This window comes from Nicotiana tabacum, chromosome 9 (genome assembly GCF_000715075.1).
Source record: "Nicotiana tabacum cultivar K326 chromosome 9, ASM71507v2, whole genome shotgun sequence".
In the NCBI taxonomy this organism is placed as follows: Eukaryota; Viridiplantae; Streptophyta; class Magnoliopsida; order Solanales; family Solanaceae; genus Nicotiana; species Nicotiana tabacum.
Window position 1 is genome coordinate 86,738,557 of NC_134088.1, and position 25,881 is coordinate 86,764,437.

Genomic DNA, 25,881 nt, shown 5'->3' on the forward strand with positions numbered 1-25,881 from the left:
ACATTGGGAGAAAAATGCAGTAACATTTGACCTAAAGTTTAAGTAAAATTATAAACCTAAGTTGCGACAACTTTTATCGACTTTTGTTTCATAACTCGCTTGACTTCAAGACTTATGATGCGGATATTATATGATTCAAATACATTAAAACATGACCTCTTGGGACAATTAATCACCTCTAGTGTTACCCAAAAATACGGGTTACAACATCCTTGGTTCGTTTAACTTCAAATACTTGTTAACCACTCTTATACACCCTTGTATCGCATAAGACCAATAGGATTAACTTCTTATCATCTCAAAGATAATCTCTTCTTGGATTTACGTCGACTAACTTACGGCGTGATCTAAGGTACGTGAATTTGGGTTGTAACATAATTGATTTCCTATTTTCCCTTGATATTTATCAGTCTTAACTGTAGAATTCTTGTTGTTAACTGTTGTATTTATCGGTTTAAGCTGTGTGTTTACTTTTGAGACTACGAGGTGGTTACTCGGGAGTTCTCCCCACATATTTACTGTTTAGACTACGAGGCGGTTCCTTGGGAGTTCTCCTCACATATTTACTTTTGAGACTACGAGACGGTTCCTCGGGAGTTGTCCCTGCACATTTACTTTTGAGACTACGAGGTGGTTCCTCGGGATTTCTCCCTGCACATTTACTTTTGAGACTACGAGTCGGTTCCTCAGGAGTTCTCCCTGCACATTTACTTTTGAGACTACGAGGCAGTTCCTCGAGAGTTCTCCCTGCATATTTACTTTTGAGACTACGAGGCAGTATCTCTGGAGCGCCCCTATTGTTATATCATTGTGCGGTGTTGTTATTGCTTTGTGAATACTTTTTGTTGTCTTCTCCGTTTTACTTCATTTTTATTATAACATCTGTCTTATTGTTATATCCCAGTAGGGCCCGGACCTGACCTCGTCACTTCCTACCGAGGTTAGGCTTGGCACTTACTGGGTACCGTTGTGGTGTACTCATGCTACTCTTCTGCACATGTTTTGTGTGCAGATCCAAGTACTTCTTATCAGTTCCGCTACTAGCTGAGAGTGCTTGCTACTGTACAGAGACTTCAAGGTATATATGTCACGTCCGCAGACCTCGGTTGTTTCCAAGCCATCAAATCTCTGTTCCATCTTACCACACACTTACTCGGGGGTGAACCCATGTCACCCAATTCCACATAGGCTTGACTACACAATACAACTGAAAATTATTAATTTAATCTTAACCCATAAACCTTGGAGTTTAATTTCCAACCTTTAGAATTTCTTTTAAGATACAAATCTTACATTTACACACTGTATAAGTCCGAACAAGTTGAATCGAGCTATAACTTTAACACCGGATATAATCAACTAACATATTACACAACTCGCATGCTCGTAGCACCATTCCTGATCGCAGTGACTACTCCAAAACCACCCACATACTAGTATTAAACCCATATCGAACCAAACCTTATCCCAAAACCTTCCTACACTGTTGATAATAAAAGAAACACGTAGAATCTCATAACCCCTTATAAGACCAACAAGTCATGGAGATCTCTCGCCCCAACCAGAACCACAATCACTTTCTGAGACGATTTTCAATATTATACTCCCGCATATATCGGAATTAAACCTGATAGTACCCATTCCAGGTCCAATGATCTTATATTACTAAAAATAATTGTTCCACAGACATACCGCACCAATATAACTCGGAGCCACAACTCGTGCCATCCGTGCACTAATACGCAACAATTCAAATGTACCTAGTCATGGAAAATGATTCAAATGAGAGAACTACCCCGCCAGATTAACAAGTACCTCTGCAACAAAACGTTGAAAATTCATCATACACCGTAGAACCATCACCCGATTCTAACACGAGGTTCATATTATATACCCCGAGACACCCTGCTCCAAATTAATAATGACGGAGAAGCAATTGAGAAAAATACCACACAAAACCTGAAAGGACATAACCATTACGCTATCGATCATGTAATACCCAAATACTCATCACACTCAAATTCTGCTATAAAGCTCAAATAGAATCGCACCATCTGTGCACATAACCAATTAATCACAACTCCTCGTAGAATAAAGGAGTGACCCACAGATCAATTGAGAACACGAATAAGTTCAACATCAACCGAATGACACATCCCTCAATAATAGCAGTATGGAACCAACCATTCCGGCTCGGTGTAGAATACACATCTTAATTGGGCCTATCAATGGACCCCCAAATCAACTCTGGTCACCCAGAGTAGATAAATAACCCTCCAAAAATTCACCGCGACTAATTCATAATACATCCTATCATCTGACTAGCTTCGTCCACAACTTCACATTCTGCAACCATGGACAATCTGCTCCTGAAACTCCCAAATTCCAAATTCATAGAACACGTAAATCCCCATATTTGAATCCATCTCCCCCGCCTGAATCCCTAACACTTCTCTCATACACGATCATCCCACGAGAAATACTTTAAAAGTTCTTCCGTGCCACTTGACAAAATTTGAATATCACTGTCTATCAACCATGTGAGTACCGCAATAATAATTTATACATCTGTAAGTCAAAATACAATGCGCCTTCTAAAGTCCGCTCCTTTCTCATACAACACCAATAATTTACATACCATTTTAGTTAGAAACCTTTCTCTTGCTTCTTTCCGGGAGGAAATCACAATACACAACACGTTCTCCACACCGATAGAAACCATCAAGAATACTTTGGAATCCATTTGCACATAATCAAGCCTTTAAAACTAAATTCCTCTAACTCGACCAAGCCACGCACGTCGCCAAGTCCAGGTGTATTGCTACAAAGCACCTGTAGAAAACCCCCACATTATAAGCACCCAAAGAACCGATCATATCCATTACCATACTGATCCAGCCTACTACCAGTTCTCCTATTTTCTCCGAGTCCCTTCCGAATTTGTCTTCAAATTGATACTTCTTCTTGCTAAAATGCCAGGATCTTTAACCACAACTTATCCTACAAACCTTAGCATAGAACCACAACGCCCTACGGCCCATAAGAAACTGTACTCTTCTTAAGAACCTTCAAAACTACTACAACTATAACCCTTACTCTGAGAATACCTAAGGTGAATTTGAAATTGTTCTTCTTACCTTCCTTATATAAAAGTGTATAATCCATAGTCATATAGAATTCCCGCAAGTCCAGGCACCATCAAACAAAAATCTCAGATTTTAACTATACGCAAGTCTAGAAACTTTCTCAATTGCTATATATAATTCTCATACCTACTAGAATTTTCTCGGGAGTCACCCACTTTGCTCAAATTTAATTGCACCGCCGAAATGGGCCAAAAGACACGTGCCCCATTAGCGCAACAACACTCAAAGAAGTAACTCTACTTTAACACCACCTATCAAATTCATACTCCGTGCGCACTACATCATTCACCCATAACAACTCACTATCTCACGATTTTTATATACTCATAAAGTATAATATAACCCGTATCCAAGAATTCGTTTACTCAAGTCATTCTCGAATTCCATCTCTACAAGTCATAACTAATCCACAAGTATGCCTCAGACCAAAACTAATATTTAATATATAACCATAAAATTAAGCCGTTTGCAGCAGGCTCCCCCACTTGGCTCAAAGCCATAAATTTAAACACTCCATAACTCACAATACCCATACCCTATTACTGTCATAATACCGTAGTCAATGCCACAAAATGTTTCTCAAGCTCATGCAATGCCAACCATAAAAATACCCCAAATCATCTGCTAAGCTCGCAATCATTCTCTTGACACTCAAGTCAACTTTCTCAGCGAGATTCAAATTCAAATCTCCACACATACGCCCTGCTGGCGGAAAAATAACTCTCCACTGACATATAAGGAACACACCTACGTAGATTACTCTCCAGGAGATAACTCACATCCCTAGTCTCAAATTGGCTTCTTCTTATATCTTTTCGTAGTCACAATTACTATGCAATTACTTAGTCAATCTGAGTCCAAACTCATTACCCAGACATGAGAATTTAATTTACCCCAAAATTTAACAATATGAAAGATCCTTCAAAATATTCATACTCGAGACTATACGTCACATTAAAACGAAAATCAAGCACCCAATAGCCATTTCTTTACATTTTAAGGAAACACTTCTCGTCATATTCAAATCGTCTTAAGACATCCCGTGGTCACATCATACCCATCATACCTCCATTCCACCGCTCATCTAGCCACAATTTCCACTGTAGGGTCATTACCGGACATATGAGTCCAATTGTACAAGTTATAACTGAAGCTGCTGAGCTTAAACTGCGGTCTAACCATGGCCTCAACTCCTCCAGACTGGCCCATCACCAAAACATAGAATTCACATCTCACACATCATCCTTGAAATCACAAGCCGGTGATACACAACTGATGCCGAGCGCTCATGTGCGCATACGAATACGTGGAAGGAATTCAAAGAATTATGTCCCAAGCTGAATCAATCCCGCACGATAAGGAAAGAAAGATGGGAAGTATATATTCTAAATGCCCTGTAGCCTCTCGAAGATAAGTATGGACGTAATCATACCGATCCACAAGACTCTACTAGACACTTGGTCATGACTTGTAGAACTTATGAACCTAGGGCTCTGATACCACCTTGTCACGACCCAAAATCCCACTAGTCGTGATGGCACCTAACCCAACCCATTACGTAAGCCAATTTTCATCTATCCAATTCCAATGAAATTAATGAAAAACAAATATCTAAAACTAATACATCTCCCCAAAAACTGGTAGTACAAATCATGAGCTTCTAAGAATAGAGTGTACAAAGAGGAAATGAAATAAATACATAGTCTGTTTGAATAATACACAAACAGAGCTTATATAAATCTAAGGCTACCCTGAACAAGAGGTAGCTACAACAGGAACATAGGTACATCTCCATATCCCGCAACCATCGAACACAGCAACAATGACAGCCAATATCTGCACGCAATGTGCAAAAGTGTAGTATCAGTATAACCGACCCCATGTACTGAGTAAGTAACAAACCTAGCCGTAGGTTGAAAGCAGTGACGAGCTTCTACCAAAGTCGGGTCCAAAACCACTAGTCCACAACAATCCATAACAACATAAAGCAAATAGTACCAGAAGAAATACATAGATAAAAATGCTCAGCCGAAACGTGATTTCAAAAATAATAGTTCTTCCTTTCAAATACATCAGTGAAAACCCAAATCGTTTGCCGAAGTTGCCAAAAATATGAATAATTTGAGAACAGTAATTCTTCCAAAATTCATTTCAATAGTAAATAAAATATCTCATTTTCTTTCCCAGATAACCAGTGTAAAACAAATGCATCACTATGCCTATCTGTCAACATGTGTGAAAAATCATGAATAATGTGATACCATACAGCATGAGGAAAACACATCTCTATGCATATATGTCATGTGTGCATGTCAATGCAATGTATCTCAGATATTGCACTCATGTACTCATTGTCTCAGTGTAATCAATCTCATTGTCTCGCATTCTCTCTCACTGTGCTCAGCGCACTCAATCACTCAGCACTATACAATACCTGCTGCGGCGTGCAGCCCAATCCCTGTTTATAGACGACTGCGCTCACTGGGGCTGTACAGACTCATGAGGGGCTCCTACAGCCCAAGCGCTATAAGCACGGACAACTCACGTGCTGCACGGACAACTCACGTGCTATAATATCATATCTGGATCCGCACGGACAACTCACGTGCTGCACGGACAACTCACGTGCTATAATAATATCTGGATCCGTACGGCCAGCTCACGTGCTATAATAATATCTGGATCCGCACGGCCAACTCTCGTGCAATAGTATAATATATAGATCCGCACGGCCAACTCACGTACAATAGTATAATATATAGATCCGCACGGCCAACTCACGTGCAATAGTATAATATATATAAAGCCAACATGGCTTGCTGCGGTGTGCAGCCCGATCCCAAAAATATCCTCACAATCAGGCCCTCGGCCTCCCTCAGTCATCAATCTCTCCAGTCTCTCTTTCATGGGCTCACAATGTCATGAGAATAGCCCAAAAATGATGATATGATGTATCAATAAATAACAACAGAGACTGAGATATGATATGCAATGAATATGACTGAGTATAAATTTTCATTTTAAAATAAATATTTCACAACAATATGACCTCTGTGGGTACCAGTATAATAATAATACTGGTACATAGCCTCAACATGATTTTTAATATGCTTTTCAGCTCAATTTTATTAACTCATAAAATCGCATGGAAAATTCCATGATCATTTAACTACAAACTTCCACAGAAACAATTATGTCACAATTTCTATAGTGCACGCCCACACGCCCGTCACCTAACATGTGCGTCACCTCCCAACAATTCACGAAATACATATATTCAGGGTTCATACCCTCAACTCCAAGACTAGAAGAGTTACTTACTTCGAACAAGCCAAATCCAATATCAAGCAAGCTAAACAATGCTCCAGAAATCCCATTATGCGCATATCAACTTCAAAACGGCTCGAATCTAGTCAAAATAATTTGATTCAGCCCACAAAATTTATAGGAATTAATTCCATATCTAAATACTATTATTTTTCAAAAATCCGAAATTATGCCCAAAAAATACCCGTGGGGCCCACATCTCGGAATCCGATAAAACTCATAAAATCCGAACCCCCATTCAATCACGAGTCCAACCATACCAAAATTACTCAAATCCGACCACAACTCAGCCTTCAAATCATCAATTAAAGTCTATGAATTTTTGGACTATTTTCAACCCAAAACACTAATTTGTTGATAAAAACAATAATAGATTTGTGCAATTTAACCAAAACCGAGTTAGAATCAATTACCCCGTTGTTTCCCTTGAAAAACTCCCGAAAATCGCCTCTTCCAGAGCTCAAATCCGTCAAAAATGGATTTTCAGAACTTAAACTCACTGCCCAGGCTTTTTCTTCTTCGCAAACGCGACAGGTCCCTCGCGCTCGCGAAGCACAACTTGACTACCCAAAAATTTAACTCTTCGCGAACGCGATCGTGGCTTCGCGAATGCGAAGCTTTGCAAATCTTACCCTTCGCGAACGCGACCACGGCTTCGCGAACGCGAAGCTTTACCAGCTCAGACCTTCGTGAATGCGACCGCCACCTCGCGAACGCGTAGAACAAGAATCCGGGGTCCCCAAGCGCCTCACTCCTCTTCGCGAACACGCCACCTATCACGCGTTCGCGATGCACACACAGACCATACCTTCGCGTTCGCGTCCTCCCCTTCGTAAACACGAAAAACAAAACCTCACACTCAGAAAACACTCTTCGCGAACGCAAGGGCCCACTCGCAAACGCAAAAGAGAAAAATCAGAAAAATGCAGCAACAGATATCAGCAATCTCACCAAGCCAAAAATGATCCGTTAACCCCCCGGAACTCACCCGAGCCACTCGAGACCTCAACCAAATATACCGACAAGTCCTAAAACATCATACGGACTTAGTCAAATCCTCAAATCACCTCAAACAATGCTAAAACCATGAATTACACCCCAATTCAAGCCTAATGAACTTTGAAATTTCTAGTTTCTACAAACGACTCCGGAACCTATCAATTCACATCCGATTGACCTCAAATTTTGCACACAAGTCATAAATGACATAACGGAGGTATTCAAATTTTCAGAATCGGATTCCGACCCCGATATCAAAAAGTCAACCCCCGGTCAAACTTCCCAAAAATTCAACTTTCGGCATTTCAAGCCTATTTCCACTACGGACCTCCAAATAATTTTTCGGACACGCTACTAAGTCCAAAATTACCATACAGAGCTATTGGAATCATCAAAATTAAATTCCGAGGTTGTTTACACATAAGTCGACATCCGGTCACTATTTTTACTTAAGTTTTAAACCTTGGAACTAAGTGTTCCAATTCATTTCAAAACCTCACTGGACCCGAACCAATTGCCCCAGCAAGTCACACAATATCTGTAAAGTCCAATTTGAGCAGTAAATAGGGAAACGGGGTTGTAGTACTCAAAACGACCAGTCGGGTTATTACACCGACGGACTTTCCAATGCAAATCCGGACATACGTCTACGTCTGAAATCACTATAGAACTCCGTTCTGGAGTTGTTTGCACAAAAGTCAAACTCCGGTCAACTCTTTTTAATTAAGCTTTAAAAATAAGAATTGTTCTTTCAATTAAATTCCAAATCTTCGAAAACTAAACTCGACCGCATACGCAAGTCATAATATATATTACGAAGCTGCTCGATGCCTTAAACCGTTGAACGGGATGCTAATTCACAAAATGACAAGTCGAGTCGTTGCAATAGTATACATTGAATATGATATTTATATTGGTATACCATAACTAAAAAAGAAAAATTGGAATAATTCTTTAAATTGCGTATTAATGATTCAGATTGTATTAACAAAAGGGAAAGGCAAAAAGCTGAGAGAATCGACTGAGATTATCTTAAATCTTGTAACAATATCCATATATAAAAGTATTTTACTATAAAAGCTAAGTTTTTTCCGAAATCGATATTTTATGTTATATCTCTCTATAATTAGTTTTACGTATAACAACAATAATCATCTTTATAATAATATACTCTTTATAAACTTGTCATGACCCGGAATTCTCACCCCCGGGATGGTGATGACGCCTAACATTTTACTTGCTAGGCAAGCCAACGTAAGAATAATTTTTTCTTAGCCATTTTTAACAATTCAAATTAAGTAATAAACAAGAAACTAAATAAATTGAAACAGAGTGAGAAAAACCATAACAACAACGATATCTAGATACAATCGCAGAACTGGTGTCACAAGTGCTCGAACGACTAGAATAATACAAATAATTTTATCGACCCAAATTTTCCTCTGTAGGATATCATGACGGCACCTAGTCTCTAAGACTAGGTAAGCCTAACACTTACTGGATTAATAGAAGAATTCAGCCATCCACTGATAAATATGAAATAGAAATCTTATTACACAACTTACAATCCCAAAACCGGTAGTACAAGTCATAAGCTCTACTGATTTTGCTAGAAAATCCCTAAATACAACTGTTCGGAATAAAATTTAACAGTACACGTAAAATATCAGAAGGTGACTCTGAGACCTGCGAACGCGACGACAGGTTTACCTTGAGTCTCCACAATAATGTTTGACCAGTCAGCTAATAATCCACAATAACCGAGGCACCTAGATCTGCAAAAAAATATGCAGAAGTGTAGTATGAGTACACCACAACGGTACCCAGTAAGTACAAGACTAACCTCGGTACAAGACAGTCAAGACACCTACCGGACTAAACAACCTGAACAAGTGTGAAGGTGAACAAACAAAGAAACAATATTAATATAAATCTAAGCAGGATAAGGAATACAAAACAATACTTGCAATGGTACACTAGTAACAACAATATTTAACAGGAAGCAGTCGTGTAGTAATGTTGTAGAGTAAGCTGAACATAGTCTAAGTCCGGTGAAACCAAATAAAGGAAAGCAACAACAACTCAATAAGAACAACCGCTTTCACACCGGATCTGTTAAAGCATTTCCATGAGGTACCAAACCTCATAAACACAGCTCACGGGTCCCGATTCATGAACCCTAATCACTTGGCATCTTGTGCCCACATTATAACTCATAATCGCATGGACGACTCTTGTGCCAATAGAACGAATCTCTCACATAAGGTAAGTGGACAAGAGTACGTATAATGGTCAATAACGTCAGGATTCATCTTCTAAAACTGATATGGGTGATTTAATTACGTGTATGCTTGTTCAAGTTTTCTACCACAATTCAACTCAACAAATAAGAGTACCGACAATGAATGGCACAGAAGAAACGATCACCACAAAATGTACAGCATAATAAAAACAACAATGAAGTTGAAGCAATGACTAGCACGACATGATTAGCTACATAGAACTAAGCAAATAGTGCAACATGGAGGAAGACAATTAATAGTATGCTAAGGAGGCAACAATCAACGACAAGTACAAAAGAATGGGGAAATGACAACAAGAGCCCTACCGAGGTATTGCCTCGTAGTCTCAAATCATAAAATGAATCATAAACTTTTCTTATATCACCGCGGACTTTACATTTAACTTTTTGAAAATCATTTTCCCCTAAATAGCATCCTGCGTTTTAGTCCACCTTATCACACTACATGGCTTCTAGTAATTCCCCTACTAGCCACGCGCTTCGAGCCCACCTTATCTCACCGCATGTGTTTCTACACCCAGACCTTATACCACCGCATGCGTATCAATAATAATAACAGAACGACAGAAACCTTGTGCAAACATCATAACAACAGCATGGTAGAAACCTAGTGCAAACATCATAACAACAGCACGACAGGAACCTGGTGCAAGAACATAGTAACACCACGGCATAAACCTCATGCAAACAACATAAAAATTCTCTCAACAATAACATGTGTGCCAAAACATAACAACTCAAATAAATGACTTTCACAATAGGTGCCCACATGCTACAACATTTCCTCAAACAATTTCAATATCACAACAACGCATAGCCGTTGGCTTAACTACAATTAATACAACAGCAACAACAACAATAACACGAGAATATGGCAAGTAAATCAACACAAGAACTTTAGAACATAAAGAAATAGAAGAACGAACTCACAAAGAAAGACACAATAGGGGAAATAATAGTCTCAACAAGAATAGTTCAACAAGGGAGAGGTAATGTATAACAATGATTCCACGAAAGTACAATTCGACAACAATAGAGATAGCATGCAACAATGACCCCAAATAAGAATACGTCAACAATGAAAGGGATAACAAACTTCAATTAAGGCAAAGCAATTATGGAAGAGATAATAATGATTTCAATTAATGTTAAGCAATTACGGGAAGGATAGCATGACAGTAAAAGAGGCAACAACTTCAGTTAAGGCACTTAAGAGCTTAATCGACAATAAGGGTAGAACATGAAGCAATTAATTCCAATTAAGACACATAAGGGTAAATTTAGTAAATGGGGGATTTAACATGACAAACAACTTCATATCTAATGAACATAAGAACCTAAGAGCCCTAAACGGTCAAAATTTCAATAATAAGCCCGAGCACGTACTCGTCACCTCACATACACGGACTCCACATGACACAATTAGAACAAATAACTCAAATCCTAAGGGGTAGTTCCCCCACATAAAGTTAGGCAAGATACTTACCTCAAAGAAGCTAGACCGTTACTCTAAAATGACCATCTCGAGTGAAACAACCTCCAGAAGGCTCAAATCTAGCCAAAATAACTTCAAATCATAAATAAAACTCATAGAAAATAATTATGGATAATAAAGCTTCTATATTTAACAAGAACTAAAAAGTCAATGCGTCCTTTAAATCATCATTTTACATTTTGAAAGATTTTTACAAATATTTTCCAAATTCCAACTTCATTCACTAATTAAATGATGAAGATAATAATGGATTCATAAAATATTATAAGATTCGGGTAAAGAACACTTACCCTGATGATTTGTTGAAAACCCTACGAACAATCTCCAAACACCGAGGCCTACAACTCAAAATATGGAAAAACATGGCAAACCCTCGAATATAACCTCTCTGCCCAGCACTTTCCGCATTTGCGGACAATAGGTCGTTTCTGTGATGTTGGCTTTTGCGACGAAAATATCACTTCTGCGGATGATCACTCTCTTGCACTGCCTTCGCTTCTGCGAGCTCAAGCACCGTACCTGCGATGGCGCAGGTGCGCAAGGATTCTCGCTTCTGCTTGCACACACACGGCTGCCAGCTTCCTCTCCTGCATCTAAATCTTTGAGTCCGCGATCACGCAGGTGCGGAAAATACTTCGCACCTGTGACCACTGCCCAATCCTTCCCCTTTAGCTTCTACGATCACTGCCTCACCTATGCAGTCGCGCACCTGTGACCAAATCCATCGCAGGTGCGAGGACACTAATCCATCAAACAATGTCCAAATTAGTCGAGGCCTCAAATCACATCAAACAATGTCCAAATTACGAATCACACCTCGAATCGAACTTATAAAATTCCAAATCGTCCAACTTCCAAAACGCGTGCCGAAACATACCAAATCAACCCGGAATGGCGTCAATTTTTTCATGAAAATTCCAAATGACATATCGGAGCTAATCCAACTCTCTGAATTAGAATACGAGCCCGATATCAACAAAGTCAACTCCCGGTCAAACCTCTCAACCTTCAAAAATTTCAACTTTCTAATTTTTGCCGAAATGCTTCAAATTACTCTACGGACCTCCAAATTAAAATCTGGATGCACGCCTAAGTGAAAAATCACCATACGGACCTACTGGAATCATCAAAATGCCATTTGGGAGTTTTCTACACAAAAGTCAAAACTCCGGTGAATTCTTACCGCTTAAACTTCTAAAGCAAGAATCCTTCTTCCAAATCGACCCCGAATCATCCGAAAATCAAACTCGACCACACACACAAGTCATATCAAATAATACACAGCTGATCGAGACCTTAAGCCGCCGAACGGGACACTAATTCTCAAAATAACTGGTCGGGCCGTTACAATAATGGTCTGAATAAAAGTATAACTATCAGAAATGAAGTAAACAACTAGAATAAGATAGAAGGGGACTTCAGGAATGTGAACGCCGAGCAGTTGTACCTCAAGTCTCCGTCAGGTAATCAATCGGAGCAATCTATTGACTGCTGCTTGGACCGACTCCAAAATATGCACAAGAAGTGCATAGTGTAGTATAAGTACAGCCGACCTCATGTACTCTGTAAGTGTCGATCCTAATCTCGATGAAGTAGTGACGAGGCTAAGGCAGTCACTTACAATAACCTATACACAATATAATAATGATAACAAGAAATGTACACAATAAAAGTAAAGCAGTCAACTTATAAAAATAAACTTAATCCTCGAAATCAGTAAAACCAGAAACATCATTCCTCAGAATCTCGTATGAAAACAGTGAAAACTAACGCAATGCAACAATGAATAAAAAAACACACTACCTGTTGCGGCGCGCAACCCGATCCCACCATACAAATAGAATCTTCCCTTATTTCACCAGTTGCGGCGTGCAACCCGATCCCACCATATAATCAGAATCAATATCATAATACTCCTTTATTTCGCCATATCAAAATCACATATAAAATCCTTTGCAACGTGCTATCCGATCCCACCGTATAATCACAATCCTCTCTTATTCCACCCGTTGCGGCGAGCAACCCGATTCATAAAAAAAATCAATAAATGTAATTACTTCGACAACTCAATTCGCAAGAATCTCTACAATTTAAAGAATTATGAAAGCAAAGCCATAAAGGAACCTCGTACCAAGTCAAGGAATGCTACAATTAATACCAAGCAACAAGACAAGCTAAATGCATGACAACTAAAGTGTACAAGTAAGACAATTAAGGAAAGTAGCAATTAATCATGGGAGCATGGAAGAAACTAACATTTTAATACAAGAATAATAAGTGACAAGTAGCAAGTTAAGGCATACGAAGCAATTAAAACATAAATAGTTAAGACATGTAATAAAATAATTAATAGAATACGGGGAAGCATGGAAACAATTATTTTGACGGCGTATAAACACTTGTCACCTCGCATGTACGCTGCTACATATGTAATTCACATAACACATAGCTAAAGGGTTCCTATTCCCTCAAATCAAGGTTAGACCCAACACTTACATCGCTCCGCAAGCAAATCAAAGCTCAATCGGGGCCTTTCCTCTAAAATCCACCTCCAAACCAATCGAATCTAACCAAAATCGACTCAATAACATCAAACAATGCCATGCAAATCAATTACTACATATAAAGTTAATATCGTTACAACTTTCCTAAAAAGTCAATAAAAGTCAACCCTAGGCTCGCTTGGTCAAAATCCGAGATTCAGACCAAAAACCAATTACCAATTCATCCCTGAGTTCGATTATATAATTAGTCTTGAATCCGACCTCAATTTGAGGTCTAAATCTCAATTTTATAAAAATTCCCAATTCTACCCAAATCCCTAATTTTCTACCATGAATGAGCATAAATCAAGGTTAGAAATCAATGGATGTTGATGGAAATAGAAGAAAACGAGTTAAAGTATACTAGCTTATGAAAAGGTGATGAAATTTCTTTTCAAAATCGCCTCTAGGCCGAGTTATAATGAGAAGATGGTGAAAAATGGGTGAAATCCCGTAATTGAAACATTTTAAATCACTGGTGTCAGGTCTTCATCGTGTTCGCGAAGGACCTGACGCGATCGCAAAGCACTGTAGCCCAAATGACCTTCGCGTTCGCGAGATGTTCTTCTCGTTCATGATGGCTCTTCCACCGTGTCCATCGCTTACGCGACCCATTGATCGCGTTCGCATAGAACACTAGCCCAGCTCCCCAAAGAATCCCACAAACCTTCGTGTTCGTGTGTGGGTGATCGCGTTCATGAAGGGTAAGCCCCCCAAAGCATCGCATTCGCGACCTGTCGTGATGGTTCTTATCATGGTACTAGGCAAGCCGACAACTCAAACATTACCAACACTTTCAAATTTAAAATATACTAAAAAAACAGGTTTTAAATAAGTAAAAGATCGCATAAGCTGAATAAAATGTCTCAACTCAATCATAAGTTTCCCAAAACAAGCACTCGCACTCAATAAGTACATGCGCCCACTATGGATGTGAAGACTCCGGAGGGGCAATTCCAGCCCAAGCGCTATAATAAGCTAATCTTGGAATAAATCAATAACCATCCTGCGGCGTGCAGCCTGATCCCATAAATATCCTCATAATCAGGCCCTCGGCCTGACTCAATCATCAATCTCTTTAGTCTCCCGGGCTCACAAGAATCATGATAATCAACCCAAACAATAATCATATAATGTATCAATAAAGGACAATAGAGACTGGGATATAACATGCAACTAATAGTTGTGACTGAGTACAAAATGGCAAATTAAGCAAATAATTCAACATGTAACACGACCTATGTGGGTCCCAACAGTACCAACACATAGCCCAAGCATGATTTCTGGCATGATTGGCAGCTCAACTTATCTAACACGTGGTGAAAATCCCTACTCCAATAAGCCCTTGCCTCGTGAATCGGCTTCCGAATGCCCCGAATCTAGCCACAAACAATTCGATACAATCAACACGAGCTAAAGGAATCAATTCCATAAGAAAATACTAAATTCTTAATCAAACATCAAAAAGTCAAATCAAAAGCCGACCCCGGGCCCCTGTCTTGAAATCCAAAAAAGTAACTAAATCGAGAAGCCCATTCAACCACAAGTCTAACCATACCAAATTTAGCAAATTTCGATTCCAATTCACCACTCAAATACCCAAATTAAACTCTCCAAATCCCTAGCCTCAAACTCCAAAATTCCACCTCAATAAAACACAAACTAGGTGAGAAATTCAATGGGGAAATATGATTATTTAATAAAAATGATTACAAGAGACTTACCTCAAGAAACCCCTCGAACATCCCCTCAAAAATCACCTTAGACTGAGTTTGCAAGGTCCAAAATGAGAAAAATCACGAAACCCTCGAATTTAACATTGTGCCAAGCGGATCTTGTAACCACACATGCGGTTCTGATTTTGCGGTCCAAGCACCGCATCTGTGGAGCTACACTGCACACTGGCCCTTCGCACCTCTGGCCACTGATCCGCACCTGCGGCCTCGCTTCTGTGAGAATTCCTCCGCTCCTGCGGACATGCCTCACCGGGCCCTCTTTCGCCTCTACGAAGCTTCCTTCGCATCTGCGCACTCGCAGGTGCATAAATGCCCTTCGCACCTGCGGAACTCCCCAGCTCAAGCCAACCTCGCTTCTGTGCCTCTCCAGCCGCACCAGCGGCCAATCCCCTTGCCAGTGCGATCACACCAGAAGGAAAAATTTCCAGCAATGCTTCAAGTCCAAAGTTTCTTTCGTTAACCATCCGAAATCTACCCGAGAACCTCGGGACCCCAAACAAAACATACCCTCAAGTCCTAAAATATCATATGGACTCGATCGAAGCGTCAAATCACGTCAAACAATGCTATAACCATGAATCACACATCGATTCAAGCCTAATGAACTTTGAACTTCAAATTCCGACATCCGATGTCGAAACCTATCAAATCAATTTTGATTGACCTCAAATTTTGCACACAAGTCATAAACGACACAACGGACCTACTCCAACTCCCGAAACCAAAATTCGATCTCGGTAACCACAAAGTCAACTCTCGATCACACTTCTTAATTTCCAACTTTCGCCATTTCAAGCCTAATTCAACTACGGACCTCCAAATTACTATATGGACACACTCCTAAGTCAAAAATCACCCAATTGAGCTATCGAAACCATTGAAAGTCCGTTCCGGAGCCATTTACACGTAATTCACATCCGGTCAACCTTTTCAACTTAAGCTTTCAATCCTTAAGACTAAGTTTCTCATCACATTCCAAAACATACCCGTAATTGAACCAACTACCCCGACAAGTAATATAGCAAGTAATAAGCATAAAATAAGCAGTAAATGAGGAACGAGGCTACAACACTCAAAACGACCGGCTGGGTCGTTACATCCTCCCCCTCTTAAACAAATATTCGTCCTCGAACGAGTCTAGAAACGTACATGGAGCTTCAAATAGGCGTGGATATTAGCTCTGCATCTCCGGCTCGGTCTCCCAAGTAGCCTACTCAACTAGCTGACCTCTCCACTGCACCTTCACTGAAGCTATGTCTTTTGATCTCAGCTTTCGAACCTGTCGATCCAAAATGGCCACCGGCTCCACATCATAAGTCAAATTACCATTCAACTAAACCGTGCTGAAATCTAAAACATGAGACGGATTGTCGACATTCTTCCGGAGCATAGAAACATGAAACACTGGATGAACACTCGACAGATTAGGAAGCAAGGCAAGCTTATAAGACACCTCTCCAATCCTCTAAAGCACCTCAAATGACACAATATACCAAGCTATCAACTTTTTCTTCTTCCCGAACCTCATAACACCCTTCATGGGTGAAGCCTTGAGTAGTACCTTCTCCCCAACCATGTAAGCAACATCGCGAACCTTCTGATTGGCGTAACTTTTTTATCGAGACTTCTCCATGCGAAGCTGATGCTGAATCAATTTAACCTTGACCAAATCATCTTGAACCAAGTCAGTACCCAATAGCGTAGCCTCAACTGGCTCAAACCATCCCACCGGAGACCAACACCATCTCTTATACAAAGCCTTATACAGAGCTATCTGGATGCTCAATTGGTAGCTGTTGTTGTAGGAAAACTCTGCAAGCGACAGAAACTGATCCCAAGAACCCCCGAAATCTATGATACAGGCATATAGCATATCCTCCAATATCTAAATAGTGCGCTTGGATTGCTCGTCAATTTGAGGATGAAATGTTGTACGTAGCTCAACCTGTATGCCCAGCTCTCGCTGCACGACTCTCCAAAACTGTGATGTAAACTATGTGCCCCAATCTGAAATGATGGACACCGTCACACCATGAAGCCGAATAATCTCACGGATGTAGATCTCAAACCAACTACTCCGAAGAATAAGAAGTCCCATAGTGATAAGCTCCCCTTTCCCCTCCAGACTCTCAAGCCTCTGAAGCAATCCTCCCGGTCTCTGATCCTCATACTTTACCTGCTGACAATTTAGGCACCGAGCTTCAAACTCCACTATATTGTTATTTATCCTCCTCCACAATAGTGCTGCTTCAAGTCCTGGTACATCTTCGCAGCACCCAGATGAATGGAATACTACGAACTGTGGGCCTCCTCAAGAATGAAATCACGTAGCCCATCTACATTAGACACACAAATATGACCCTGCATCCTCAATACCCCATCATCCCCAATAGTAACATCCTTGGCATCACCGTGCTAAAAGGCGTCCTTAAGGACAAGAAAATGGGGATCATCATACTGGCGCTCTCTGATGCGATCAAATTAGGAAGACCGAGAGACCATACAAACTAGAACCCGGCTGGGCTCTGAAACATCTAATCTCACAAACTGGTTGGCTAAGGCCTGAACATCAATTGTAAGCGGTTTCTCACCAACAGGAATGAATGCAAGGCTACCCATACTCATCGCCTTTGTACTCAAGGCATCGGCAACCACATTGGCCTTCCCGAGATGATATAGAATGGTGATATCTTAGTCCTTTAGCAGCTCCAACCATCTCTGATGCATCAAATTTAGATCCTTTTGTTTGAACAAATGCTGGAGACTCCGATGATTCGTAAATAACTCACAAGATACACCGTATAGATAATGCCTCCAAATCTTTAATGGATGAACGATGACAGTCAACTCCAAACCGTGAACATGGTAGTTCTTCTCATGAGGCTTCAACTGACATGAAGAATAAGCACTCATTCTACCCTCCTACATCAAGACACACCCAATACCGATCCGAGAAGTATCAAAATACACTGTATAAGAGCTAGAAGCTAAAGGCAAAACTAGAACTGGAGTTATGGTCAAGGCAATCTTGACCTTCTGAAAGATCTCCTCACACTCATCCGACCACCTGAATGGAGCACCCTTCTAGGTCAATTTGGTCAAAGGCGCTGCAATAGACGAGAAACCCTCAATGAAGCGACGATAATAACCAGCCTAACTGAGAAAGCTCTGAATCTTAGTAGCTGAGGACAGTCTGGGCCAACTCTGAACTGCCACTACCTTCTTTGGATCCACCTTAATCCCCTCACCGGACAACATGTGCTGCAAGAAAGCCATCGAACTAAGCCAAAACTCACACTTAGAGAGCTTGGCATAAAGTTCCTCCTCCCTCAGCCGCTGTAGTATAATCCTCAAATGATGGGCAAGCCCCTCCAAGGCGACACAGTAGGCTTAATAAACCCCTTATCAAGAAGTTCTCGAAGTTGCTCTTTCAATTCCTTCAACTCAGCTGGTGCCATATGGTATTGAGGAATGGAAATGGGCTTAGTTCCCGGCACAATATCAATACCAAAGTCAATATCCAAGTCGTGTGGCATGCCCGGCAGGTCTACAAGAAACACATCTAGAAAGTCTCGCACCACCGGAACAGAATCAATAGTAGGGGTATCGACACCAACATCCCTCACAAAGGCCAAATACGACAAACATCCCTTCCTAACCATCCGTTGGGCCTTCAAATATGAAATCACCATGCTAGGAACATAATCTAGAGAACCTCTCCACTCAATCCTTGGCAAGCCCGGCATTGCCAATGTCACGGTCTTAGTGTGACAATCCAGAATAGCATGACAAGGAAACAACCAATCCATACCCAAGATCACATCGAAATTGACCATACTAAGCAATAAGAGATCAGATCTGGTCTCCAATCCCCCAATAGTCACCACACATGACCGATATACACAGTCTACAACAATAGTATCTCCCACCGGTATAGAGACATGAACAAATGAAACTAAGGACTCACGGGGCATATCGAGAAAATGAGCAAAATATGATGATACATACAAATAAGTGGAACCAGGGTCAAATAATACAGAAGCATCCCTGTGGCATACTGAGACAATACCTGTGATTAGTGCGTCTGAAGCAACAACATCTGGTCTGGCAGGAATAGCATTGAATTGAGCCTGACCACCACCTGATCGGCCTCCCCCTCTAGGGCGACCTTTAGCTGTCTAGGCCCCTCCACGAGCTGGGTGGGTGGGTGGTGAAGTAACTGGTGCTGAAATCATGGCCTGATTCCTCTGCTGAACTGGGCCTCCTGGGCGACGAGGACACTGTTGTTGATACCCAATTTTGCCCTCATATTTTCTCGAATAGTATATATACTTTCAAAACATCATTTGGAATCATTATTTAGTTACAAATTTATACAAGCATTTTTCTATAATTTTCCATAATTTTCAGAGCGTTAAAATTGATTTTCCTGCATTTAAATTACTTGAATATTTATTAATTATTCCTTTCAATTATTTTGTGATGACTTTGTTACCTAAAATTATTATTTTTGCATCTATAATACTTGCTTCAGATATTTTACTCTATTGTTTATAATTACATTAGTATTTTTGGCCATTTGCACAATCTTGCATTAATAACCTCTATTTTACAATTCTATTGCATTTGTCATTTTTATTAAGGTCAAAATAATATCTTAAATTCTTATAATCTTCTACAATTATTTTAAATATTACTTTTCATAAATAGCATTTTTATAATTTATTTAATTATTTTATTTAAATTATATTTCCCTTAATTTCTTATTCTTAAAATCTTGCCCAAAATTAGGATTAATTTCGGACCATTAAGGTCCAAATAGACCCCTGGCCCAATAACCTCAGCAGCTCAAACGAACGAACCCAGTCCAAAAATCGACCCGGCTCTTCTCAAATCCCAGCCGTTGATAAAAAATGATCAACGACTCACAACACTCCTCACCACTCTCCTTATATCCCCTCACCCAAAACCCTAATCCCCACTTTCTCTTCATCAGCCGCCCTCAAACACTCCTCCCCCCCACTGAAACCCTAGTTGCACTCTCAATCTTCTCCGAATCCATCTCAATCATGGATTCCTTATGTGATTTTCTTATCTTTTATGTGTTACCTCAGTATTACTTACAAGATTGTGGTATTACTTAGTATTTGCCCCATTTCTTAGCAAATATCAATATACGAATCAAGGGAGATCAGCTTCACCCTTCGTTATTTGGACGATATTCCGTCTATATACATTCATGGCAAGGCGATATGAAGTTGATTCCTTGATTTTTGTCGAATTAGGTTTGGACCAGGAGGTCAAGAAGCAATTCTGGGAGGATTTGGATGAGATGGTGTGTAGTATCCCGCACACAGAGAAGTTGTTCATTGGCGGAGATTTCAATGGCCATATTGGGGCTAGTGCTAGGTGTTATGATGATGTGCATGGCGGGTTTGGTTTTGGGGATAGGAATGAGGGAGGTAATTCACTGTTAGATTTTGCTAGAGCATTTGATTTGGTTATAGCGAACTCGAGTTTTCTGAAGAGGGAAGAACACCTGGTCACTTTATGGAATTCAATGGGCAATACCCAGATTGATTATTTTCTCTACAGGAAATGCGATAAAGGTTTGTGCACTGACTCCAAGGTCATCCCAAGTGAGCACCTCACGACCCTACATAGGCTTCTAGTTATGGACCTGGAGATCAAGAGGAGTAGTAAGAAGAGGGCGGGGTGCAGGCAACCTAAGATCAAGTGGGGTAACTTGACTAAGGATAAAGCTCAGAGTTAGGGGAGAAGTTGTTGGCTATGAGGGCCTGGACGAGTAGGGGGGATGCGTCTAGTATGTGGTTCACTACTGCGAATTGCATTAGGGTGGCTGCTAGAGAGGTCTTAGGGGTCACGAAGGGCTCTCCTGGGGGTCATAAAGGGGACTGGTGGTGGAATGGAGAGGTTCAAGGTAAAGTGGAAGCTAAGAAAGCTACTTATTTGAAGCTAGTGGAGAATACAAACGAGGAGGAAGAAAGCACTTATCAGGAGTGTTACAGAAAGGAAAAGAAAGAGGCGAAGTTAGCAGTTACGACGGCTAAGAACGTAGTGTTTGCTCATTTGTATGATGAGCTCGGAGGCAAAGGCGAGGACAAGAAGTTGTACCGGTTGGCCAAGGTGAGGGAGAGGAGAACCCACGACTTAGACCAAGTCAAGTGCATCAAGGACAAGGATGGAAAAGTGTTGATGGACGAGGCACTTATTAGGAGAAGATGGCAGACATACTTCCATAAACTGTTGAACGAGGAGGGGATAGAAGCATTGTGCTGGGTGAGTAGGAGCACTCTGAGAGTCGGCGGGATTTTTGGTACTGTAGGAGGATTACGGTAGAGGAGGTAGAAGGGGCGGTGCGTAAGATGTGCAGGGGCAGAGCAACGGGACTAGATGAAATCCTTGTGGAATTCTGGAAGAGCGTGGGGTAGGTAGGTTCGGAGTGGCTCACTGGGCTGTTTAATGTTATTCTTAAGACGAAGAAGATGCCCGAAGAATGGAGGTGGAGTACGATGGTTCCGCTTTACAAGAATAAGGGTGATATCCAAAATTGAAACAATTATAGAGGTATCAAGTTGCCGAGTCACACTATGAAGGTTTGGGAGAGGGTGGTTGAGGCCAGGGTGAGGAGGTGCGTGTCTATTTCCGAGAATCAGTTTGGATTCATGCTGGGGCATTCGACTACAGAAGGGATTCATCTGGTAAGGAGATTAGTGGAGCAGTATAGGGAGAGGAAGGAGGATTTGCATATGGTGTTTATTGACCTTGAGAAAGCGTATGGTAAAGTCCAGAAGGAGGTACTGTGGAGGTGTTTGGAGGTTATGTATGATGATGCTAAGACTCGGGTAAGGACCGTGGGTGGTGACTCAGAGCATTTCCCTGTGGTGATGGGATTGCACCAGGGATCGACTCTTAGCCCTTTTTTATTTGCCCTGGCGATGGATGTACTGTTGCGACACATCCAAGGGGAGGTGCCTTGGTGCATGCTATTTCCCGATGATATAGTGTTGATTGACGAGATGCGAATTGGAGTTAACGCGAGGTTGGAGGTTTGGAGACAGACCTGGGAGTCTAAAGGTTTCAAACTGAGTAGAACCAAGATAGAATACTTGGAGTGCAAATTCAGTGACGGGACCCATGATGCAGACATAGAGGTTAAGCTTGATTCTCAAGTTATCCCCAAGAGAGCAAGTTTTAAGTATCTCGGGTCTATTATCCAGGGTAACGGGGAGATGGATGAAGATGTCGCACATCACATCGGAGTAGGATGGATGAAGTGGAGGATCTCTTCCATATTTTATGTGATAAGAATATGCCGCCAAGACTTAATGGTAAGTTTTATCAAGTGGTGGTTTGACCAGCTATGTTGTATGGGGCTGAGTGTTGGCCAGTCAAGAACTCCCACGTGCAGAAGATGAAAGTAGCAGAGATGAGGATGTTGAAATGGATGTGTGGGTGTACCAGGAGAGATAGGATTAATAATGAAGCTATCCGGGACAGAGTGGGAGTAGCTTCTGTGGAGGACAAGATGCGGGAGTCGAAGCTGTGATGGTTCTGACATGTTAAGAGAAGAAGCATTGATGCTCCTGTCAGGAGGTGTGAGAGGTTGGCCATGGAGAGTTTGAGAAGAGGTCGAGGTAGGCCTAAGAAGTACTGGGGAGAGGTGATTAGACAGGACATGGCGCTGCTTCAGCTCACTAAGGATATGACCCTTGATAGGAGGGTGTGGGGGTCGAGGATTAAGGTAGAAGGTTAGTGGGTAGTTTTTAGTTGTTCACCGATGGTCTTAGTAGAATACATGTCCATTCATATTCTTAGATTTTTATTATGTTGTGTGGTTTTGTTCGCCTCAGGTATTGTATTCCCTATTGCTAAAGTAATAACTAATACCTGGAGCTACAGATCGGAAGATAGCTTAAGCCTACATAAAGGTTGATCAGAAGGAAGAGGAAACTAAAGAGTTACATCAACTAAGTAAAGGAGCCTGATTATTGGACCCAGGAAATTATAGAAATCGTGATTGAGAACATTGCAGAATTACTCTTAATATCACAAGTACATGAGAGATAGTGCAACAACCATATTCTATAACGGCTCTACGATAAAGCCAGTTAGAAGAGTACCAGCCTCATAAGAAGTCAGTATGAAGCTCCCATTGGATGGTGTATGCACCAGAGGCGCAAGTATTATAATAAAGCTTCAAGTTGTGAATGTGAATTATACATGTGTGAAAGCGAGGTCATAATAGAGATAGAAGATGTGATGCGAGATTTTAAGGTAAGTAAGGTAAAGTTGAACAATGTACGAGATACTCAAATGCAAAAAGTTGTGAATAATCCATACTTCAGATAGAGGACTAGAAGCGTTGGAATTCAGTATACGGGAATGATAGCGGTGTCATCAGTGGCATAATTTTCATCCTATGATTTTTATGTATCGAGAGGTCTAGTTAAAAGAGTAAGGAAGAGTTAGAGATGATGTGATGTCTCGCTTGATGTTACAGAAGGACATAAGGAAATCTATGATGCAAGCAAGTTGAAGGAAGGTTGCGAGTAGTATAAATAGATATGTGTAGGTCGCAAGCTAAAGTATGGTAAAGAGATATGGTTTTAGGAAGACAGGAGTAAGGATAAGAAAGGGCGAGGAAGAAGGTGACGAGAATGGATAAGTCCTCAAGATTAAGCCCATGAAAACAAGAGAGCTGATGATTTCTCTAAGTTATAAAAAGCTTAGTATAGCCTGAATGAACTCAAAGGAGTCAAGACTAATAGCATCTACAAGAGATGGAATGCTGCCCTGGTAGTAAAATGAGGGTGCAATTGTGATAGATAAAGGATGACGTTTGAGCCTTCGATTGAGAAATGATTTGATTTAATGAATTGTACAGGATTAAAATACCCACATAAGGTGAATCACATTGGGATGCTATAAAATACGGTTATTGAAGTACAGTATCACCACTAAGTGGATCAATCTAATAACTTCAAATGTTCCACGATGCAACATGAGCCTTAGTGATTACGTAAGAAGTTTCAAGTTATCAATGGTATAGTGTAGAACAATATTGAGGTGAATCAACGATGGATGGACAAAAGTCACAAAGTATGAGATGAGATTAGGCCATCATTCTTAAGATAAACAGTAATGAGGAAGACTTAAAGGACTTAGACTTATGCATATAAGATAAGCAACGAGAGTAACTATGAGTTTGGCAGCAGACCTCGGTAATGATAAATCAAAGTAAGAGTTATGGAAGTAAAGTCATACAGATGGATAAATGGATCTATGAAATAAGGTATGACAATATTCGTGAGTTCAACAAAGTACCGAGCAAAGAACTTCAGTATACCTATAGATGCCCAGAGGAATATCTTGTCAAGCTATGTATACATTTACAAAGTGAGGCATAAAGATTGGCTAAAAACTTGAGAAAAAAAGGAAAGAAGAGTCGCATAGGTACATTTACAATGTCAGAGTCGTACAGGCTGCATGATAGAAGGTAGCAACAGTTACGAGATTGGAACGATTCCGATCACAAGTCGTGGTGTGAGAAAGAGGCCTAAAGGTAGAAATGCCCTAGACTTTGGATTTATTCACAGAACAATTGGCAAGATGGCAAGGAGAGTATTAAAGTATTCGGAAGACATAAGTTATGAAAATGATTAGTGCATCATTCAACATTCAAAGACGAATGTTCCAAAGGGGGGAATGATGTTACACCCCATATTTTTGTACGTGAAATATTACATCTCGCATTTTCATACGTTAAAGTTTTATCGTAAGTTAATCGATGTAAGTTTGGGAATGAGATTATTTTGAGATTGTAAGCATTATGCTATTTCAAAACAAGTGATAAGTAAATTCGTGAAGGTGAAATGGTAAGCGAATTGAAGAAAATGAGTTTCGGCGAGGTTTGACAATTTGGGGTAACATACGGTCCAAGCTATAATACCCCATATTTATGGACTTATGCCATACAAGATACCACATGACCATGATAGTAAGGTGTATAAGGTATGCTAAAAGTAAGTAGTAATTTAAGTAATTTGAGATGATTCTTAATTATGTGGGTAATTGGTTAATTGTTGGATTAGTGGTGAATTTCCAAGTTAATTAGGAAATTCATAATTTATTTAAGACATTTTGGATTGTCTTTTGGATAAAGTCTTGAAACCAACGTGGCAGCCAATAAAAAGCCCCAAAGAATGACTCTTCAATTAGGTGCTATGTGGCATATTTAAGAGAATTGGTGGCACACAAACCTCAAAGTAAGGGATTATTATACATAAGTTAAGAGGAAAAATCCATAAGC

At 40.4% G+C, this 25,881-nt stretch overlaps 1 protein-coding gene across 1 annotated transcript; it reads left to right on the forward strand.

The window, feature by feature from the left end:
• The first annotated feature begins 21,374 nt into the window (after nucleotides 1-21,374).
• LOC142164003 (uncharacterized) lies at nucleotides 21,375-21,908 on the forward strand. The gene has a single exon (XM_075221166.1). The coding sequence runs from the start codon at nucleotides 21,375-21,377 to the stop codon at nucleotides 21,906-21,908; it is 534 nt and encodes a 177-aa protein (XP_075077267.1).
• The last annotated feature ends 3,973 nt before the right edge of the window (nucleotides 21,909-25,881 follow it).